The sequence below is a fragment of the Macrotis lagotis genome, chromosome 1 (assembly GCF_037893015.1).
Source record: "Macrotis lagotis isolate mMagLag1 chromosome 1, bilby.v1.9.chrom.fasta, whole genome shotgun sequence".
Taxonomy (NCBI): domain Eukaryota; kingdom Metazoa; phylum Chordata; class Mammalia; order Peramelemorphia; family Peramelidae; genus Macrotis; species Macrotis lagotis.
In genome coordinates this window covers 752,272,842-752,290,597 of record NC_133658.1, presented here as the reverse complement: position 1 = coordinate 752,290,597, position 17,756 = coordinate 752,272,842, and the positions used below count along the sequence as shown (strand labels likewise).

General features: G+C 37.3%; 1 protein-coding gene across 4 annotated transcripts in view; it reads right to left on the bottom strand.

Annotated features, from left to right (window-relative positions):
* The window catches only part of ETS1 (ETS proto-oncogene 1, transcription factor), a 186,621-nt gene that overhangs the window by 36,102 nt on the left and 132,763 nt on the right, over positions 1-17,756 (bottom strand). For all 4 annotated transcript variants that reach the window (XM_074216352.1, XM_074216353.1, XM_074216355.1 and 1 more), the window contains 2 exons: positions 4,495-4,614; positions 2,304-2,504 (listed from right to left, as the gene is read on the bottom strand). In XM_074216352.1, the coding sequence (XP_074072453.1) occupies positions 2,304-2,504; positions 4,495-4,614 (321 nt within the window). The remainder of the gene's footprint in view (positions 1-2,303; positions 2,505-4,494; positions 4,615-17,756) is intronic.

Here is a 17,756-nt window from a genome sequence, read left to right as displayed (position 1 = left end):
ATGTTAGGTCAAACTAATCCTAAATAAGAAAAGGGAAAAACTAAAATACAAAAAAATAAGAAACTAATTCTTTTTTTTTACATTTTTTTAAAGTTTTTGCAAGGCAATGGGGGGGGGGGGGTTAAGTGGCTTGCCCAAGGCTACACAGCTAGATAAGTGTCTGAGGCCAGATTTGAACTCAAGTACTCCTGACTCCAGGGCCGGTGCTCTATCCACTGTGCCAACTAGCTGCCCCCCAAAACTAATTCTTAATAATGAAAAAAGAAAAAATGAAGTATAAAGATGGTAGAAATATGCTTAGGATAGGTATAATCAATTTATAATACTTTAACTAGACTGAGAAGAAATTGCATGTTAATTTTGGCATGGGAATATCAAATTTTATTTTCAATGAGTTTATATACTAGATATATGAGGTAGAAAGAATTGTAAGATTACTGTGGAATTGCTTTTTAGGGAGGGACAGAAGGAAAGGTCGATAGGAATTTGGATTTAAGATATTTGATATAGTATGTTTGACAAAAAAGGTTACAGGTGACAGGCCCATACCTGTACAGGGAAACAGTTCCAAGTTCAAACAAAGTTATTAAATTCATGTGTTGGTGGTTTATCAGATTAAAAGAGCAACAGCACCCTATGTCCCTCAGATTTGCACCCTTCCCTCTCCAGATATTTTGGTTCTATTCTTGTAAGGTATGAATGGGGTTTATTAAATTTTATTACAGTTTCCTTACCAAATGCTTTAGCCTATGTACAAATAAATAACTGTGATCTGATTCTACTTTGTTCTGGTCGAGACATTTTTTACTGAACCTTTTTATTGGACAGTCAATTCAGGTGATCAGATTTTTGTAATAAAAATAAATTTACGTATTTCTTCAAATTTATTTATTTATTCATTCATCCATCTAATCATTATTTGTTTGTTTATTTATTTTGCAAAATATGGGAGAAAGGACTAAAGATAATAATTGTATGCCCAGGAGAATCTAATTTGGGTCTCTCTCCTGGGCATTGCAGAATGGAAACTATTCTGGAACAAAGCAAGGTCTTGTATAAAATAAAAGTGCTAACCCTGAGCTTTTTCCCCCCTCCCCCAGAGTCTGCCAAGGGCTAGAACTGGTGACCACAGGGAAAGGGTGGGACTGGGTTAGAGAGGGCAGCCGGCTTCTTGCCTTACAGTCAGCTGGAGGGCACTGCTGACTGCTGGTAACTACAATTTATTTTAAGAAGAAATTCAGAAAAATAAGAGTAAAAACACCCAAGTTTGCCTCCTGCTGCCATTTCTATACTCAGCCAGGACTGTGGTACATGAGTCACTTGGTCCTAAAAGGTTGGAAGGAGTTAGTAGAGGAGACCATGTCATTACAAGGTTGCAACATCGTGTCCCAAGGTGACCCACTGTCCCTATCCCAGATGTGAAAGGTGCACTGGACTCTTCCCCTTAGAATCAGGTGAATGGTTGACAGGATTGCCCTGCCAGTGAACCCTAGGGATCCAAGCCCTTTCCTAGATGTGACTAGGATTATTGCTGAACGTTATATGTATTGAAAGAGGAAGACTAGGCTGTCAGAAATTATGTGTATGTTTAGTTTATAAATACCAGTTTTTCAAAAAATATTCTGTATTTTCTTGAGGATGGAGATAAGTGCTATGGATAGGGCCCTAAAGACCAAAGGAAGTTGAAGAATAAGACCTTGCTATAGTTAAGAATAAATTCAAAACTTTACACAGATCTGAGGAACTCTGAAGACACTGGAAAGCAGGGCTCTACAAATTTACTTTGCATCTAGGGGCAGCCAAAAACTTAGGAGCCAGGAAAATATTATTATGTGAGGCATATTTCAAATTGCTTTTAAGTACTCAAACATGTTTTGATCCATTTTCCCCCATCCATATGGCCAAGGATGTGAAGAGAACAAGAAGCTCTAGGCCTCTATGGGAAAGAAGTCTTTCCTTTCCCCACCTGCAGGAGAGACCAACAAAGCATGTAAAGACAGAAAGGGGACAGGTTCAAAGGACTTTGCTCTTTCTTGAGCAAGATTAGGTACCTAATATCACCTAAAGACTCCAAAAGAACTCTGAGGCCTAAGGTTTACTAGATAAATTCACACTTTAAAATTCACATTTTGCTATCAAATAATTCTATGGAAAGTGAGGTGCTATGAAGAAATTAATAGACCCCATGGAAACCTGGAGATTATTCAACCTTATCTGAATGGATATCCAGTGATACAGGAGTTCTCACACCTCTAATCCCCAAATAAGCCTCCACCAATCCTGGCCATTTCCTGTTTTGTTACCTTTCTGTAGGATCTCTAGATGCTCCCATAAGATGTCCCCAACAAAATCAGGAGCCAGTTCCAAGAAGCAGTCTTTGCCCAGTGCACAAAGGGCAGCTCCACTCATACAGAACTTCTGAAAGTTTACACCTTTCAGGCTGAATTCATTCACTGCCCACATTACCCAGTCCCGAACATGAGTTTCTGTCCATTGCCTGGGATCTGAGAGAGAAGAAAGGGACAACAATTCAGTAGATTATTCTCTTAACTTTTTGTTTCTGTCATTTTGCATACATTCTAATGAATGGAGTTTAGCAAATATTATGACCATGTTATTGCTTTTTAGAAACCAATGGGTTTCTATGGGTGGGACTATTTTTAAGTAAAACTTACAAATTAGTTATCAAAACTAATTTGATTATTCTTGGTTATTCTTCCCTATTCCTGTTTTATTCTCACCTTTTTTTAAAAAAAATATAGTTCTCCCATCTTATCAACTAGGAGAATGTGATAATTCATTTATAATTAACATCCTCACAGTATCCTCTATCCTTTATGATTCTAGATATAGACTTCAATGAAAATAAAATATGAAAATAAAAATACTATATTATTGATATTTTTCTTCCTGCCTTATTTCTATCACTCTTTTGATAGGTACCTTTTCCCCCATGAAATTGATATTGAAGCACATCTTTTTTTCTCTTTGTCTCTTTTACCATTTTTTGGTAAAACTACAGTTCTTATTTTAAAATATATCAATTATTTTAATAGCATTCATGGCAATCAGAAATAATCTTGTGAAGAATAGTCATAAAAATATTTCTATTAAGTTACTACACATAAAACCTCTTCTTCCATGTTCAACTCAAATTACATAATATCCAGCTTGATCATGATTATAGATTTCTCATAATCACACTGAATGCTGACAAAGCCAGGTAGAAAAATACCCAACACCGAAAACTCACTTTGGTTTCCCTTAGTAACTCAGATTTACAAATAGAAATTCAATGTGATTGGTACCCACTTTACCTTTCATTAGATTGATGTCTATTGTAAAGTGGTATATGAGGGTAAATAAATGTGGGAGGGAATAAGCTTTTATCAAGCATTTATGATATTACAGTTACTTTTTAAATGCTTTACAAATATTATTTCATTTGATATGAAAAGGCCTATTCCAAAAATGCTGCTAAGTTTTGAATTTCCCTGGAGTGGGAGTCAATCCCTTAGTAAGAAAGAGTCTAAGACTTGTTCAAGGACCATATTGTGGCAGCAAAGTGCTATAGAAGATAGAATTCTAGGCCTGGAGTCAAGATCTGAGTTCAAATGTAGCCTCAGGTGCAAACCTGTGGCTCTAGAGATGTCAATTCACCTCTGCCTCTGTTTCCTCAACTGTAAAGTACCTACCTCCCAAGATCATGGTGAGATCAAATGAGATAATATTTGTAATTGCTCAACACTTGCCTACTATACTTAGTATAGTATAGGCTTATTCCCTTACCCTTTATTTCTAAAGAAATTATCTTCCTCGATTCAAGTTTTCCATATCCTTTTCATCTACAAAAGCTTAATAAAGTCTCTTCTGACTACTTCTCTTTCCTATCTTTATGTAATCTATTTTCAAATAAGATCTTTAAGTCTGAGATGGTCAAGTTCATATTTCTTCTAATTATTACAGGATTGCAAAGATATAAAACAGCAGGGCCCAAAGTAATTCTGGCCTCTGTGATACATTCCAGTCAAGGGCATTTGCAGTTATCTCAGAGGTGAGAAAAGGATGAACATGGAGAGGATGCAGGGTGAAAGAGCAGAAAGAGAAACAGTTAGGTTTCACCTAGACCCTCGGTTCAAGTGCTGCCTTTGATATATCAGATGCTTGACTCTGTACAAGCTCCTTAACCCCTCAGTGTCCCCAGGCAACTTTATAAGACTAAAACTTGAAGAGAAGGTGCTGCTCTGTATTCATATAAAGAATTTTCTTCCCTAATGAAATCACATATGGTCAAAAGGGGGGAAAAAAGAGACCCTGCAAGATAACACTGGAGACTTTGAAAGATGATGAGATATTGCATTCCTTGTCTTCCGGGAGCCAATGGTTAAGAAGGAGTAGATTAGTAGAGTTTTGGGGAAAAGACCGATGGCATGTACACCAGATCTCCTGACAGGCCTAGGCCCAACCTTCTTTCTCCCAAGAATGAAAGCATACCTTTGGGAATTCCCAGTCGTTGCTGCTCCTTAGTGAAACCACTGAAAGTGGCTTTCAATGCCTGTGACATCATTTCTTTACTGCTTGGAGTTAAGAGGGGAACATCTGCACATTCCATATCTGTAAGAAGCAGAAGAAACACAAGCAAATTCAATAACCAGAATTAAATAAGTTAATGAATGAACGAATAAATAAATAAATAAATAGCCCTGAAGGCTCTCAGTGGCAGAGAGAGCTCAAGAAAGGGGTAGAAAATCAAGGATTGGTTTAACTTTAGAGAAAATATGTGAAACTTCAAAGAGCCAGCACAATCAAACAAATGGAGAGCTAGGCTTAGAGCAGGAGATTCAGGGTCAGGCTTCCTCTCTGACCTATTCAAGCTTTGTGGCTCCGATTCCTAAGACCCCAAGAACTTCTCTAAGATTCTCAGTTGTAGAGTCATTATAGATAGGAATTGAAGTGCATTTCCTTACACCAAATTTCTGGATAATTAAAGTCTCAGGTCCAGGCAAATAACAGACAAATATGAACAGATAAATCCTAGCTCTAACAAAGATTATAGAAGATCTAACCACTGCCAGAGCAACCTCATTCTTTCTTAAATGATCAAACATGAATTAAGCACCTTTATGCAAATCTTTATACCAGATACAGGTAAATATGAACACAAAAATATTAGTGCCTTCACTCAAGGGTAACAAGGGTAACAATCAGTAAACATTAACTGCTTACTATATGTCAATACAACTTGGGGAGGTAGTAATTTGAGGAAGAAAATTATAGGGATGAAGAGCTAATAATTGGGAATGTTTCACAAATGAAATGACACTGAAAGGCGAGTCATGACAGAAGATATGGATTTTAAGAGGTAGAGAAATGGACTTTGGGGAATCTAGCTAGAAAGCCAGTGTTTCTAAAACAGAATACCCAGAAGCAATGACAATTGAAATAAGGCTGAAAGGCAGACAGATTGGAGCCCTTTGGAGAGGATCTTAAGTGTGAGGTTATTCATCATTTCCTTTGTTTATAGCCAGTCCTTCCTATGCATCACCACCCTGCCCCTATATCATTAATTCAAGCAGCTTCTTATGGCATAAAATAGATCAGTTTGAAAGTAGAAGACCTAGGTTTGAATCTTACTAACTAACTAGTTGGGGACAAATTCATTTATTTCTGGGGACTCAGTTTTCCTATCTGTAAATTGAAGAAAAAGGAATATATTATCTCTAAGTTCCCTTTCAGCCTCAATTCTAAGATCCTGAACACAGATTTCTGGCTGAAATCAAGTACCTTTGAGTTCACCCACAATTTCTGACAAGCTAATAAGTAAAGACAGAAAGATTGGGAAATTTCTGCTAGTGTTACTGGCTAATTTCTCTTAGATCTTGGCACCAATCCACTTTAATGTCAGAGGTCATTTGCCCTACCCTAACCTGGAATCTAGTCAGTAATGTGAAACCAGTGGAGCTAAAAGGATGTGATAGGTTAAAGGAAAGCACTCCCAATTAGCAAGTTTGGGATTTTGGAGATTTAAATAATGTCTTATTCATTAGGTCATATGGGGGAAAATGGGATCTGGAACAAAAAAGCATTGCTTGCAAACCTCAAAATGAAGGGGAACTCCAACACAAGACAGTAGTTGAAACAATTGTTATCTCTTTTATTTGCCACCAATCTGCAAGAATATTAAGAGTCTATATTCTATTCCCAAAGGGAAAGAGAAATTGATATAGTTGTCCCAAGCCTTGTCTCAGAATTGGGGGGGGGGGGCTAAAGTTCCAGGGAGTGGTTTTAGTTTGGGTCACTCAGGGACATGCCTCAAAATCTAATGGAAAAATCAACAATCCTCCAGGAAGGCTGACAAAAGATGGAAAATCCCAGATTGTAAGTGGGGTGGGGTGGGGGGAAGGGGGAGTGAGGGAGGGAAGATGGTGATTACATAAACATCAGTCCTTCAAACAATGAGCAATCAGTGAGTCACCCAGAAGCACATAAATACATACACACAAACACACATATACATAGATGCTTTAAAATATATATGTACATATATATATATATATATACATACACACACACACATACATACCTATGTATGTGTATATGTATATATCAACAGTGAGGCTCATCCAGAAACTTCTTGACCTCTGAAACTATGACCTAGTCACTGTAGACTAATATACTATAGATAGCTAGAAAACTTTGCTTTAACAGTAAAAGCAATTTATGTACAATAAAAATGAACAATAGAATTTCAATAAATATAATTATTTAATGGAATTGCTCCAGTATAGATTTGGTTAATTTCCCACTCTTCAGTCCCAATCCCTTCCCAAATTGGTAAATTTAGGCCATGTAAGTTTTATTTTGTTTTGTTTTGTTTCCTCCATCTCCTTTCTTCAGATTTATGACTCGATGAAAAGGACTTTACTGAAGGCGGAAGCTGGACTGGACAACACATGGGGAAAATATAGGCCAGGCCAAATGGTAGAGTAGTGGGTCTGCAGCTGATTGCCAAGTGGAGCTGAAGGGTGAAGTCAGCCAAGGGGCCTCAGGCATCCACCAAGAGTTTGGGAAACCTAACCCCTTTGGAATGGGAATAGGACACAGGGTAATTGAGTAGGAAGGAGAAACACAGGTTCAACAGAAAAAGGGCTTCCTAGCTTCAGCATCTTATAACTGACCCCAAAGTGAAGGTCTGGGCAGGGCGGCTGAGTTGACAGTTTTCCACATGGGTTGTTGCTTCCTGACTGAAGAGCTTGCATTTCCAGGTTCTCAGTCATTCACTTCATGGGAAGCAGCTGGGATTATTTCTACCCATCCACTTCAATGCCATCACCAACATGCCCAGCTACCACCTTGTTAGCACCAGCTGCACTACAGTTCCAGAGGTTGAACCCAGCTCTGCCTCTCTGATTGAGTGGAAAATACCACAACTCTTAGAAAATGTCTAATGACCCAGCTGATGAAAGAGCTATCCAGGCCCACTGGGGACACCTGCATTTGGGCCTGCATTCCCTAGGGATCCCAAAGGATTCAGAGTTGGGGTCAGAGCCTTAGCAGCATTTCTAAAAGATGGAAAGTATGAGTTTTACTATAAGAACAGCTCATAAACACATATAACATGAACATAAACATACACAGAGCAATGCTTTTGCCTTTGTGCCTCAAATTACAAATTAATAAGTATGCTTATCAGCAAGCATATTTTTATAAGTGTGTTTATAAATAAACAGATTCTTCTTTTGTGAAATCACAAGGTAAAACTCCCATTATGTTATCTGGTTAATGTTAATCATTATATAGATTAATAACAATTGTGTAAATCACATACTGGTTTGATCTAGAGGGAACCACAGTCTGCTGAAGTTTTATCACCTCTCTCAAAGGATCATAATCATACATTCTGGAAGAATCATTTTAGTTCATCCTAGATTTTTCTTTAGAATGAAGTCATTAAATATTTCTACTTATGTCTGATCATAGAATACGTAAGTCTATCAGTCAGCAAAACAAATTAGTCAATTTGCGAATGTATCAGAAACAATCATAATGATACCTAATTTATTTTAGTATCAATTATATTCAAGATATTATGTTATGTTTTGGAGGAGAACTGGCATGGATAAAAAATGATCAAAAGAAAAGATAGGCTCCTAAGACTCAAATAATTATAATACAAATCAGAATGTGGAAAATGTTTTTAAGAAGCACACTTCTGGATAGGAACTTTGGACTTCTGGATAGGAACATTGGACAGGTAAGACACCTTGAGCTGGGCAAGCCTAAAACATTTAAAAATTTGCAAATAGTCAAGTAACAAAATCAGATTGAGCATAAAAAGATTATTCAATATTTCTATGTAGGATGTATTTTTCTCAAAGAATCAGCATTGACCTCTGATGGCCATGAAACTCTATAGCTTCTGGGGGGGAGGGGGGAGGTGGAAGATACTTGTAGAGTGGATTCTGCTGGCAAATAAAAACAAAGGGATAGAGATTGGATTGATTATTTCATTGGGCCATGAAACTTCCAGGTGAGGAAATTCCCTCTACCAATGCAGGTCAGCACCTCTTCTGTAGATCTGTGACTTACAAGTCTTAGAGAGTTGCTTAGTACTAAAAGGTTGAGTGTCTGGGGCCAGGGTCACAAATCCTCCTATACCTTCATAATCTTCCCCTACAACCTCCTTCTTTCTACATGTTGAAGTATAAGAATATAAAAGTTTTGGCCCAGCACTGAAGCAATGACAAAATACACAGAGCCATTAGGTTACCCTACTAACAGAAAAAAGATGTTCTTGTTATATAGAAAGAGGCACCAAGATGCTCAACCCAGAGAAGAGGTAGAACTATCTTGTTTCTAAATGTCTTTGACAATAGGGTCATCTGAAGAGTTCAACTCCTTGCCAGAGCTAAGAAACCCAGAATCACATTTGATGGATCCTTGAAGCATATGAATAAAAAAGGAAATGGGAGGTAGGTTATGCCTTGTTTCTCTACTTTGCTGGGTTCACCTTTCTGGGTCACCTGAATTAGGAACGTACAATTTGTGACTAATGAAACCAATGTTTTGCGTTTGTTTTGTTGTTGTTGTTGTTTAATTGTCATTGCAAAGTGAAAGGAAACCATGAAGAATTTCTGTTTCCCATAAATATGTAACAATGAATGAGCAGTTGCTCTATTGGAAAGGACAAGACTGGAGAAAGAACGTTCAGTATTGCAAAGCAGAGGAGTTCTCAGCTGCTGGGAGGATTTGATAATTTACCAAAATGAACCCTGCCTTTGCTACAGGAATGGTCCAACTGAGGAACTCAACTTCTCCAACCCAAAACAAATCTCTCTAAATCTGTCTGCATTTCTTGCTATCTCTCTTGTTGTCTCTGTCTTTCTGTCAGCTCTGTTGTTAATGCTTGAAAGAATAATTTTGGTATGAAAACTTACTGGATGCAAGTAAATTCAAAAGGAATAACAACTTCCACTTATTACCTTAAGAAAGCATAAAAAAATTAAGGTTTTCCCACGTCTTTCATTTTGGATTGCCTTTTCTAAATTGATCTGCCCAGCTCTTGTGACAGAGACAGGAAGGCTTCTAGTATAACTCAAGAAGTGATTTGGGGGAAATTGTTTTATTTTTTAAACTGAATTCCTAAAAAAAAAAAAAAAGACTACCTAATAATTCCCTTGGCCCAAAGGTGAAGATATTTTCCCAGATTCTCATTTTCCACAAATAGAATGAGCTGATAATTGTACGTGAGTGTTAACTCCAGGAGATCAGCACAGTTTAAAAAAGGAATAGAAGTCATAAAAATTAACAGAGTATAAGAAATATTTGCTGCTTTAGCCCAATACAACTAGGCTATGTTTGTTTAAGGTAAAGGAAAACTTTATCTCTATAATTGCCTTCTTTGAGGTTTATCCATCAAAGGTGCTAGTAATTACTCTTAAGGCAGGTTTAGTGGAAAAAGAAAACTTAAACTTAGAAGTTAGAAGTCCAGTCACTTGGAAACTTTGTGAGCCAAATTAGAATCTTGGCTCTGCTACTAACATTGTGGGTAACTTTGACCAAATTTATTTTTTTCTATGGACCTCAGTTTTGTCAACTGTAAAAATGGGTATATATATCTCCTAGGAGTATATTATAATTCTCTAGTGGTCTAGCTATGTAAGCTATTATTTCTATTGTAAATGGGCATTCTGGAGTTACCTGCTTTTGTTATCTCTTTTTCATCAGATGGATCAAAAAAAACTGAACATGAAATGATCTGCAGTAAGTCTTAGGTATAGCATACTTCCTCCACCTCCACCCAAGTAATAGGCCACAGACCTATTTTGGTTAAGGACAGCAGCACCTTTGCCGGAAAATCACCACCATAACAACAAAGCAAAAAGCATAAGAGGGTTTATAAAGCTTCTGAATAGGCTTGATCCAAGACAAGGAAAACAGTTTTTCATTCTCCCCCTTTCCACCTAAATAAAGAAAAATTCCATGCTATAATCTTATTTTCATCCCGTGTGTCTAAAACAAGAGGAACAAAGATAGTGAAGGACCAAGAACTGGAGAAACAATTAGAACACTTGGCTGCAACATCTCAGAGTTAGGAGGAAATTCAGGGATCAACCTGGATCTGAATAGAAATCTCCTTTACAAGAGATATAACTCTTGATCATCCAGTATTTGTCTAAAGTTTTCCAATTATCGTTAAATCACTTCTACTCAGGATGACCCATTCTCCTTTGGGATAGTTGTAATTATTAGGGAGTTCTTCCTTATGTGGAGTCAAAGTCTTCCTCTACTGCTCATATACCTGCTCCAGTCAAAAGACACAACAATACCCACCACCAATGTACTTATCAAATTTCTTTTTGTATAGGCTGCATTTTTGTCTCTTCTTTTAAACAACATGCTATTTTTTTCCCTTTTTGGGCTTCTTTCTCAAACTCCCCTAATGTCCCCAGTCAGCAGAATGTTACTCAAAAGAAGGCAAGGATGGACAAATGATCTCCATTTCACCCTCTGATGACCTGACATGACCAAAAATGCTAGCTTGGGTCTCTCATTACAACCTCTTAGACTCCACTGCCAATCCACACAGCCACTAACAGAAATTCATACTATTTGGATGCAGCATGCCAACTGAGAGGGAGATGCTGCTTCTTAGAAGGAAGCTTGTTTTGTGACAAAAAAGTATAGTCCTAAGGAGTCAACACACGCCCCAGACTATACAGAGAAATCATCTGGTCCTTGCAGGGTAGCTTGAGAAAGAAGCCTCCAGATAGAAGTGGATTTAACATCTGTAGGAAGTGACCTCAGTCTATCTTCCCTCCCCTTCCCCAAAAGGAGTTTTAACACATTATTCCCACTGAAGTGCAGAGGATTTGGTGACTCACTAGGCTCACACATGGTTCCAATGAGCCCTTGACCATTACATGGTGGGGAGCAGGAAAAAACAAATGAAAGCAGTTGTAATTCGGCAGCAAGAACTCAGACCTGCCAGACAAAGGAGTTCCAATACGTTTTCCCAAATTCAGTCCGGCACCTGACATGCGAAAGCTATTTTTAATCACTGGATTTATTTCTTTCCTTTTCCCTCCTCCCCTACCTCAGCAAACTTTACTGAGTCAGGGCAAAACCCAAATCAGTTCCAGGTGTTAAGGGAAACCCAGAAGAGGCTCTTCCGTTTCATGATCCAAGCCAGAAAGCAGAACCTTCCCCTGGACCCCAGAGCCAAGTTTTCTTGTTCTTCCATAGAGCAGGTTAAATCTCCCATTTCCTTTGGGCAAATGGCCTCACAGGGTAAACTGGCTGAATGTCTGTGCTCATCTGGAATGGCTTCTGGATACTGGACTCTCTCAAGAAACAAAGACAATTCCAATCCATATAGCACGGATACCATGTATCCACACAAGCTTGTTCATTCATACCTATACTAAGCACTCCAACTACCTCAAAAGCATCCTGAACCTGTTTTCAAGAAGTTTAGTTCTGGTGTTATTTGTCACCAACCATTGAGGCTTTGCTATTTCCCAAAGTGAGATGGAGATGCTGTCTCACATGCAACTCAGCAAGGGTGTTAGTATAGTAAAGAGATTAATAGTCTGGATATTTCTCATCAAGTAAGCAAAAAAGGGAAAAAATGAAGCCAAAATGTCAGTTACAGGGATAGAAGCCAAAAGAAATGATCAGACAATCTCTGTCCTATTATGTTTCATTTTGAGCACCCCTTTTAGGATAGACATTGACAAACTGGACACCTTGAGAAGAGAGAAGATTATAAAATAAAGAGGCTTTAAACTATGTCATATAAGAATCCATGGAAGAAAATGAGTAAATTTTACAGTAGAAAAAGAGAAAACTGAGGGGCGACTAGGTGGCGCAGTGGACAGAGCACCGGCCTTGGAGTCAGGAGTACCTGGGTTCAAATCCAACCTCAGACACTTAATAATTAGCTAGCCGTGTGGCCTTGGGCAAGCCACTTAACCCCATTGCCTTGAAAAGTCTAAAAAAAAGAGAGAGAAAACTGAGAGGAAGAAAAAAAATCATGAAATCATCTAATACAATATTTGCATTTTTTAAAAGTTTTATTGATTCTTTTTCTTTTCTAAAGATCACTCTCCCTTCCCAATGACTCTTCCCCATTCTCAACTCTCAATCCTTAACATAACAAGTATTGTCAAGGAAAATAAATCAACATATTTAGAACATCACTAGAGTGATTGCAGTATTTAAGAATGTTTGGCTGAAATAAATAAATCTAGATTCAAATTCTACCTCAAATAGTGAATAGCTCTGTGACCCTTGGCAAGATATCTAATCTCTATTAGTCTATAAAAGTTAGGATGTTAGACTCAAACTTTGAAATGCCTTCTAGCTCTAAATCTATGACCCTATAAAATCTCTGCTGGGAGGTGAGGGCCATGCTTCACTAATCCATCTTCTGAAGTCATGACTATAAATATATTAATCAGAATTCTGAAGGCTTTCACTGTTCTTATATAATACTGTAGCAATTATATAAATTGCTTTCCTGATTCCACTTCATTCTACATCAGTTTATATATATATATGAAAAAATTACAAATTATAGCCATCAATTAAAATGTAGTAGGAACAATCCAGGATAAAATATAGAACAAATCACAAATGATAGTCATAAAAATTCTCCTGAGTTTCTCTAAATTCTCCATATTCATTATGTCTTGCAGTATAATAATATTCCTTTATATTCATGTACTAAAATTCATTCAGTTTTCCAATTGATGGACACCCATTACCTTCTACTTATTTGCTACTACAGAAATTATGACAATTAATATATTTGTATATCAGGCACCTCTCTCTTTGATCTCCTTGAATCTCCTACCATCTTACAATGGTATCACTAGGTCAAAAGATACATAAAGGACATTTTTAGCATATATCATTAATTCATAATTTCAACAATACTTAGTGACTTTATTCCTATGGTCTCTTTTCATCTATCTGATGTTAAACCTTTCCTTGTATAAATGTGGAAACTAAGACCAAAAAAACAGTTGATTAGCCCAAAGTTATATAAGTCATATATAGCAAAGCTAGGAATTTGAACCCAGGTTCTCTGCCTATAAATACAGGATTCTTTCCATTATATACTACATGATTACTAATTTCAAATATTTCAAGGACTTGCATAATAAAAGATTAGATTTGTTCTGTGTAGCCTTAAAGGGGAAAACCAAAATTACTGGAAAGAAGTTATAGAGAGATAAATTTCAGCACAACATAATGAATACCTTTCTACAAATTAGAGATGAATGTAAGGGGAGGTAGAAAGAAAGGAGTTCCCTGATACTTGTGGTATGCAAGCAGAAGCTGAATGATCACTTGTCAGGGATGTTTAAAGAAGATATTTATGCTGGAGAATAGACCAGCTAGATGCTCTCCCAAGTCTCTTGCAACACTGAGATGAATATTTTTTTTTGCAACTACAAGGTCTTTTTGATAAGAATTCCCTCATTTAGTCCCCATCACCAACTATTATAGCTCTGCCACACCTCTGAATTCTAGACCCTTTTCTTCCTTTTTCCCTAACTTCTGTCTTTAAAACTTTCAAAAAATGTCAAAGAAAATGGGACACAGAACAAAGATGTGACTTTCTGGTGCCTAAAACTATTTGCCATGCATGTTAGGCAATTGCTGAAACTGAAACTGTACCTAAGCATTTATGCCTTCAAGTTTATAATGTCTCATGTGCCATTTGAAGGAATATTTGTTTTCAGGATTAAAATTCTCACTTACTGGGGTCATTTAAATGTTATAGTTCCAAGAATCATTGAAGTCTCAGGTTGTTTTGTTTTATTTTGTTTTGTCTTGGCTTCATTTTTGCTTTTAAGAGAAAGTTCTATACTGAGGAAAAACTATAATAATATTTTTCAAATGAGTTTTACACTTATTGGAATGACTTTGCATATAGCATCACATTCATTCATTTCTTACAATTACCCTTATTCTGGAATAGTCCTAAATTTTAATGTACAGCTATTCTTCCTTATAAAGTGAATGAAAGTTTACTCTAGCTGTATGGAAAACAATTTCTTCCTTGTGGATGTTAATCCAAATGGTTCTTCCCATCTGAGTCAGATTAATTTTCTGCCCCCAACTTCATCTACAATGCCATAATGTTTTTAGAACCAGTAATGTCACAAAATAATTCCATTCAAAAATGGATTTGTAAAAAAAAAAAAGCCCAAAATCTTCTATTCTACTGACATCCCACTAGTCACTTTGGGGGGGCGGGGTTGAGGTGGGGAAGGTTATAAGGTTAATGCCACCACTAGGCTACCTCTACCCTCTGGGATGCTCTTTAATTTGGGCAGATGTATTTTTAAAGAAATCTCTCCATCTCTCTTTGTGTTTATCTGTGTCTCCTCTCTCTCTCTCTCTCTCTCTCTCTCTCTCTCTCTCTCTCTCTCTCTCTCTCTCTCCCATCTCTATAAATTGTGAAGACCAGGAAGATAAATGTGAAACATAATTACAATTAATCTCTTTTTTTTTGCTATTTATTTGCTAGGGGAAAAAGTTTTATTTGGAGGAAGGGATGGTTTCTAATCCCCAGCACATTTTCTGGAGACAGCTGCTTCAGCGCAGAGACTTGAAACGCTCAAGGGCTGCTCCCTTTCCTCTACTGAATCAGCCTCTCTGACCAGGAACATTTGCGGGTCTTGTGCTAAGGCTGGGCTTCGAGCCCAACTGGCATTCTATTTAGAAGGCAAGGTGGGGAATAGGAGGGGTTTTGAGAATCAAAAGTTCAGTTCATTTGGGCAAGGTGGGCAATGAAGAGGCTTCTGACTAAGCAAAGCAGACAACATGGGCAAAACAAATGGAATTGAGACCATTTATTTAGGCTGGACCGGTTAAAGTTTTTCTGCACTTTTGAACTGTTTTCTCAAGGCTTGCCTCTCCCTCCTACGCAGGAAGCAAACACAGAGACAAGCATCTTCCAGCTAGGGCTCCTGTCTTCCAGACCTAGCCCCTGGGAAAAAGCAGGAGGAGGTAGGATTTGGGAATGAAGGGAAAATAAGGAAGAAGACAAAAAGAGATGTAGAGTACAGGAATTAGAGTAGAAAATATAAATAGAATAGAAATTCAGAAGGCAGGAAAAGAGAGGGGAAAAAGAGACATAACTGAAGAATACCAAAGGAAAGGAGGGTGAAGGAGGATTCCAAAGAAAGGAAGTGAAGAAAGACCCAGGAGAAGAGAGAAAGTTATATGGATAAGGGAATCGAGAGGCAAAAGTATCAGAATCTTCAACACTAAAATAGCCTAGATTATCTAGTCACAGAATCTTAAGAGCTGGAAGGAAACTCGGGGAATATATGGTCCAATCCATATCTGGAGAGGAAATGCTTATAGAATATCCCCAACAAATGGTAAAGTTGTATCTACTTGAAGATGTCTACTGAGGGAGACCCTACTGCTACAGCTTCTGGGGGCAGGTGATTTCTACTTTGGAGTAATTAATTGTTCAGAAATTTGTGTCATCTCCTGCCCCCCCCCCACTTCAAAAACCTAAATTTGTCTTTGCAACTCTCACCAAGAATACTTAATTCTAGTCTCTGGAGTAAGGAACAAGTATTATCTTTCTTTCATATAAGACCCCTTCAAATACTCAAAAATTGTAATCATGTCTTCTGCCAAGTCTTTTCTTCTTTAGACTATCCAAGGTGCTTTCAACTTCTCCTCCAAAAGATAATTACCACTTGGTCTCTTTCCTCAGAACCAACTTCTTCATTTTCAAGATTATGGAACTGAAGCCTAGAGAGGTGAGGGAAGCAGGATCACATCAACAATTATTTGCAAAACTACAGATAGGTAGGTCTCAGATCCTCTAGTTACCAGACTAGAGCTTGCTTCCACTGTACTATACTCCCTCAGATATCATGTAATTACAGATTAACCTACTATGGGAGATGTGGCTAGAGAGCACTTGCCTGGAAGAATAAAAAATTGAAAACTGAGGCACACAGAAAGATGTTTTGGAGAAAGAAGGGAAATAAGTCCTTGCCAATGACTTCACTCTGGAATGAGAAGGGCCTCAGGAAACTCCAAGCAGTTCATTGATCCAAAGATACACAAAGTGGATCAGCTAAAATAAGGACATGCCCTGTCAATTTAGAAAATCTCTCTTATTGAATAATTCCCACAAGTTTTCAATGTTTCAAACAATCAACAAACAGTAATTAAGCACTAATATGTACCACCAGAAGTTCTTTTATATTCTAGGGATTCAAAGAATGAACCAAGCCCAACTTGAGAGAACTTTTAAGACAGTCTTAGTTGTAAATAATGATGTTTAAAATTTTACATTGGTCAAAAAAATTGACATTGGTCCATTAATTTTTCAAAAGCATTTTCCTCATTTATTTATGTTATATATATTTAGATAGATGGATAGATGAATGGATGGATTGATGAATAGATGAAGGATAGATATAAAGAGGGGCCTTTTTTTCCAATGGAAAATCAAAAGCCCTATTAGAGATGAAAGTTGACCTTCAAAAACCCTTAATAGGGGCAGCTAGGTGGTGCAGTGGATAGAGCACCGGCCCTGAAGTCAAGAGTACCTGAGTTCAAATGTAACCTCAGACACTTAATAATTACCTAGTTGTGTGGCCTTGGGCAAGTCACTTAACCCCATTGCCTTGAAAAATCTAAAAAACAAAAAAACAAAAACCCTTAATAGAGGTCACTGAAACCCTATGTCTTGACACTGCAGAAAGAAAAATAAAATTGACATTCCTCTTGCATTCTGAAGTTTTTTATGCAGATGTGCTTTCCTTTTAATAAATAAATCAGAAGAAGAGAAAAGCACACACACAAATTCATCCTTAAATAGTAAGAACTATTTGCTCTTGACCCATGGAAAATCACTTGGAAAATTCAGAACATTTCAACCCCATTTACCTCATACTAGTTCTGGGAAAAACCAAAGAAAAGGAGGGAAGGGGATAGCTGACTTCTAATGTACCAATCACTTATAATGAAACAATGTCCTATAAAGACAGTCACAGGCTCCAGAGTGGAGGCAAATATTTTCCATCAAGAATAGTTCCTACCTCACAGGATTGTTTTGAGTATCAAAATGAAAAATCACTCTAAAAATTTTAAGTGATAGAGATATTAACTGTCCTCATCATAATCTTTATTAATATCATCATTATTATCATTAGAGGTAAATAAATAATACTGGATATGCTGAACCATATTTACCAAGTTTATTAAGC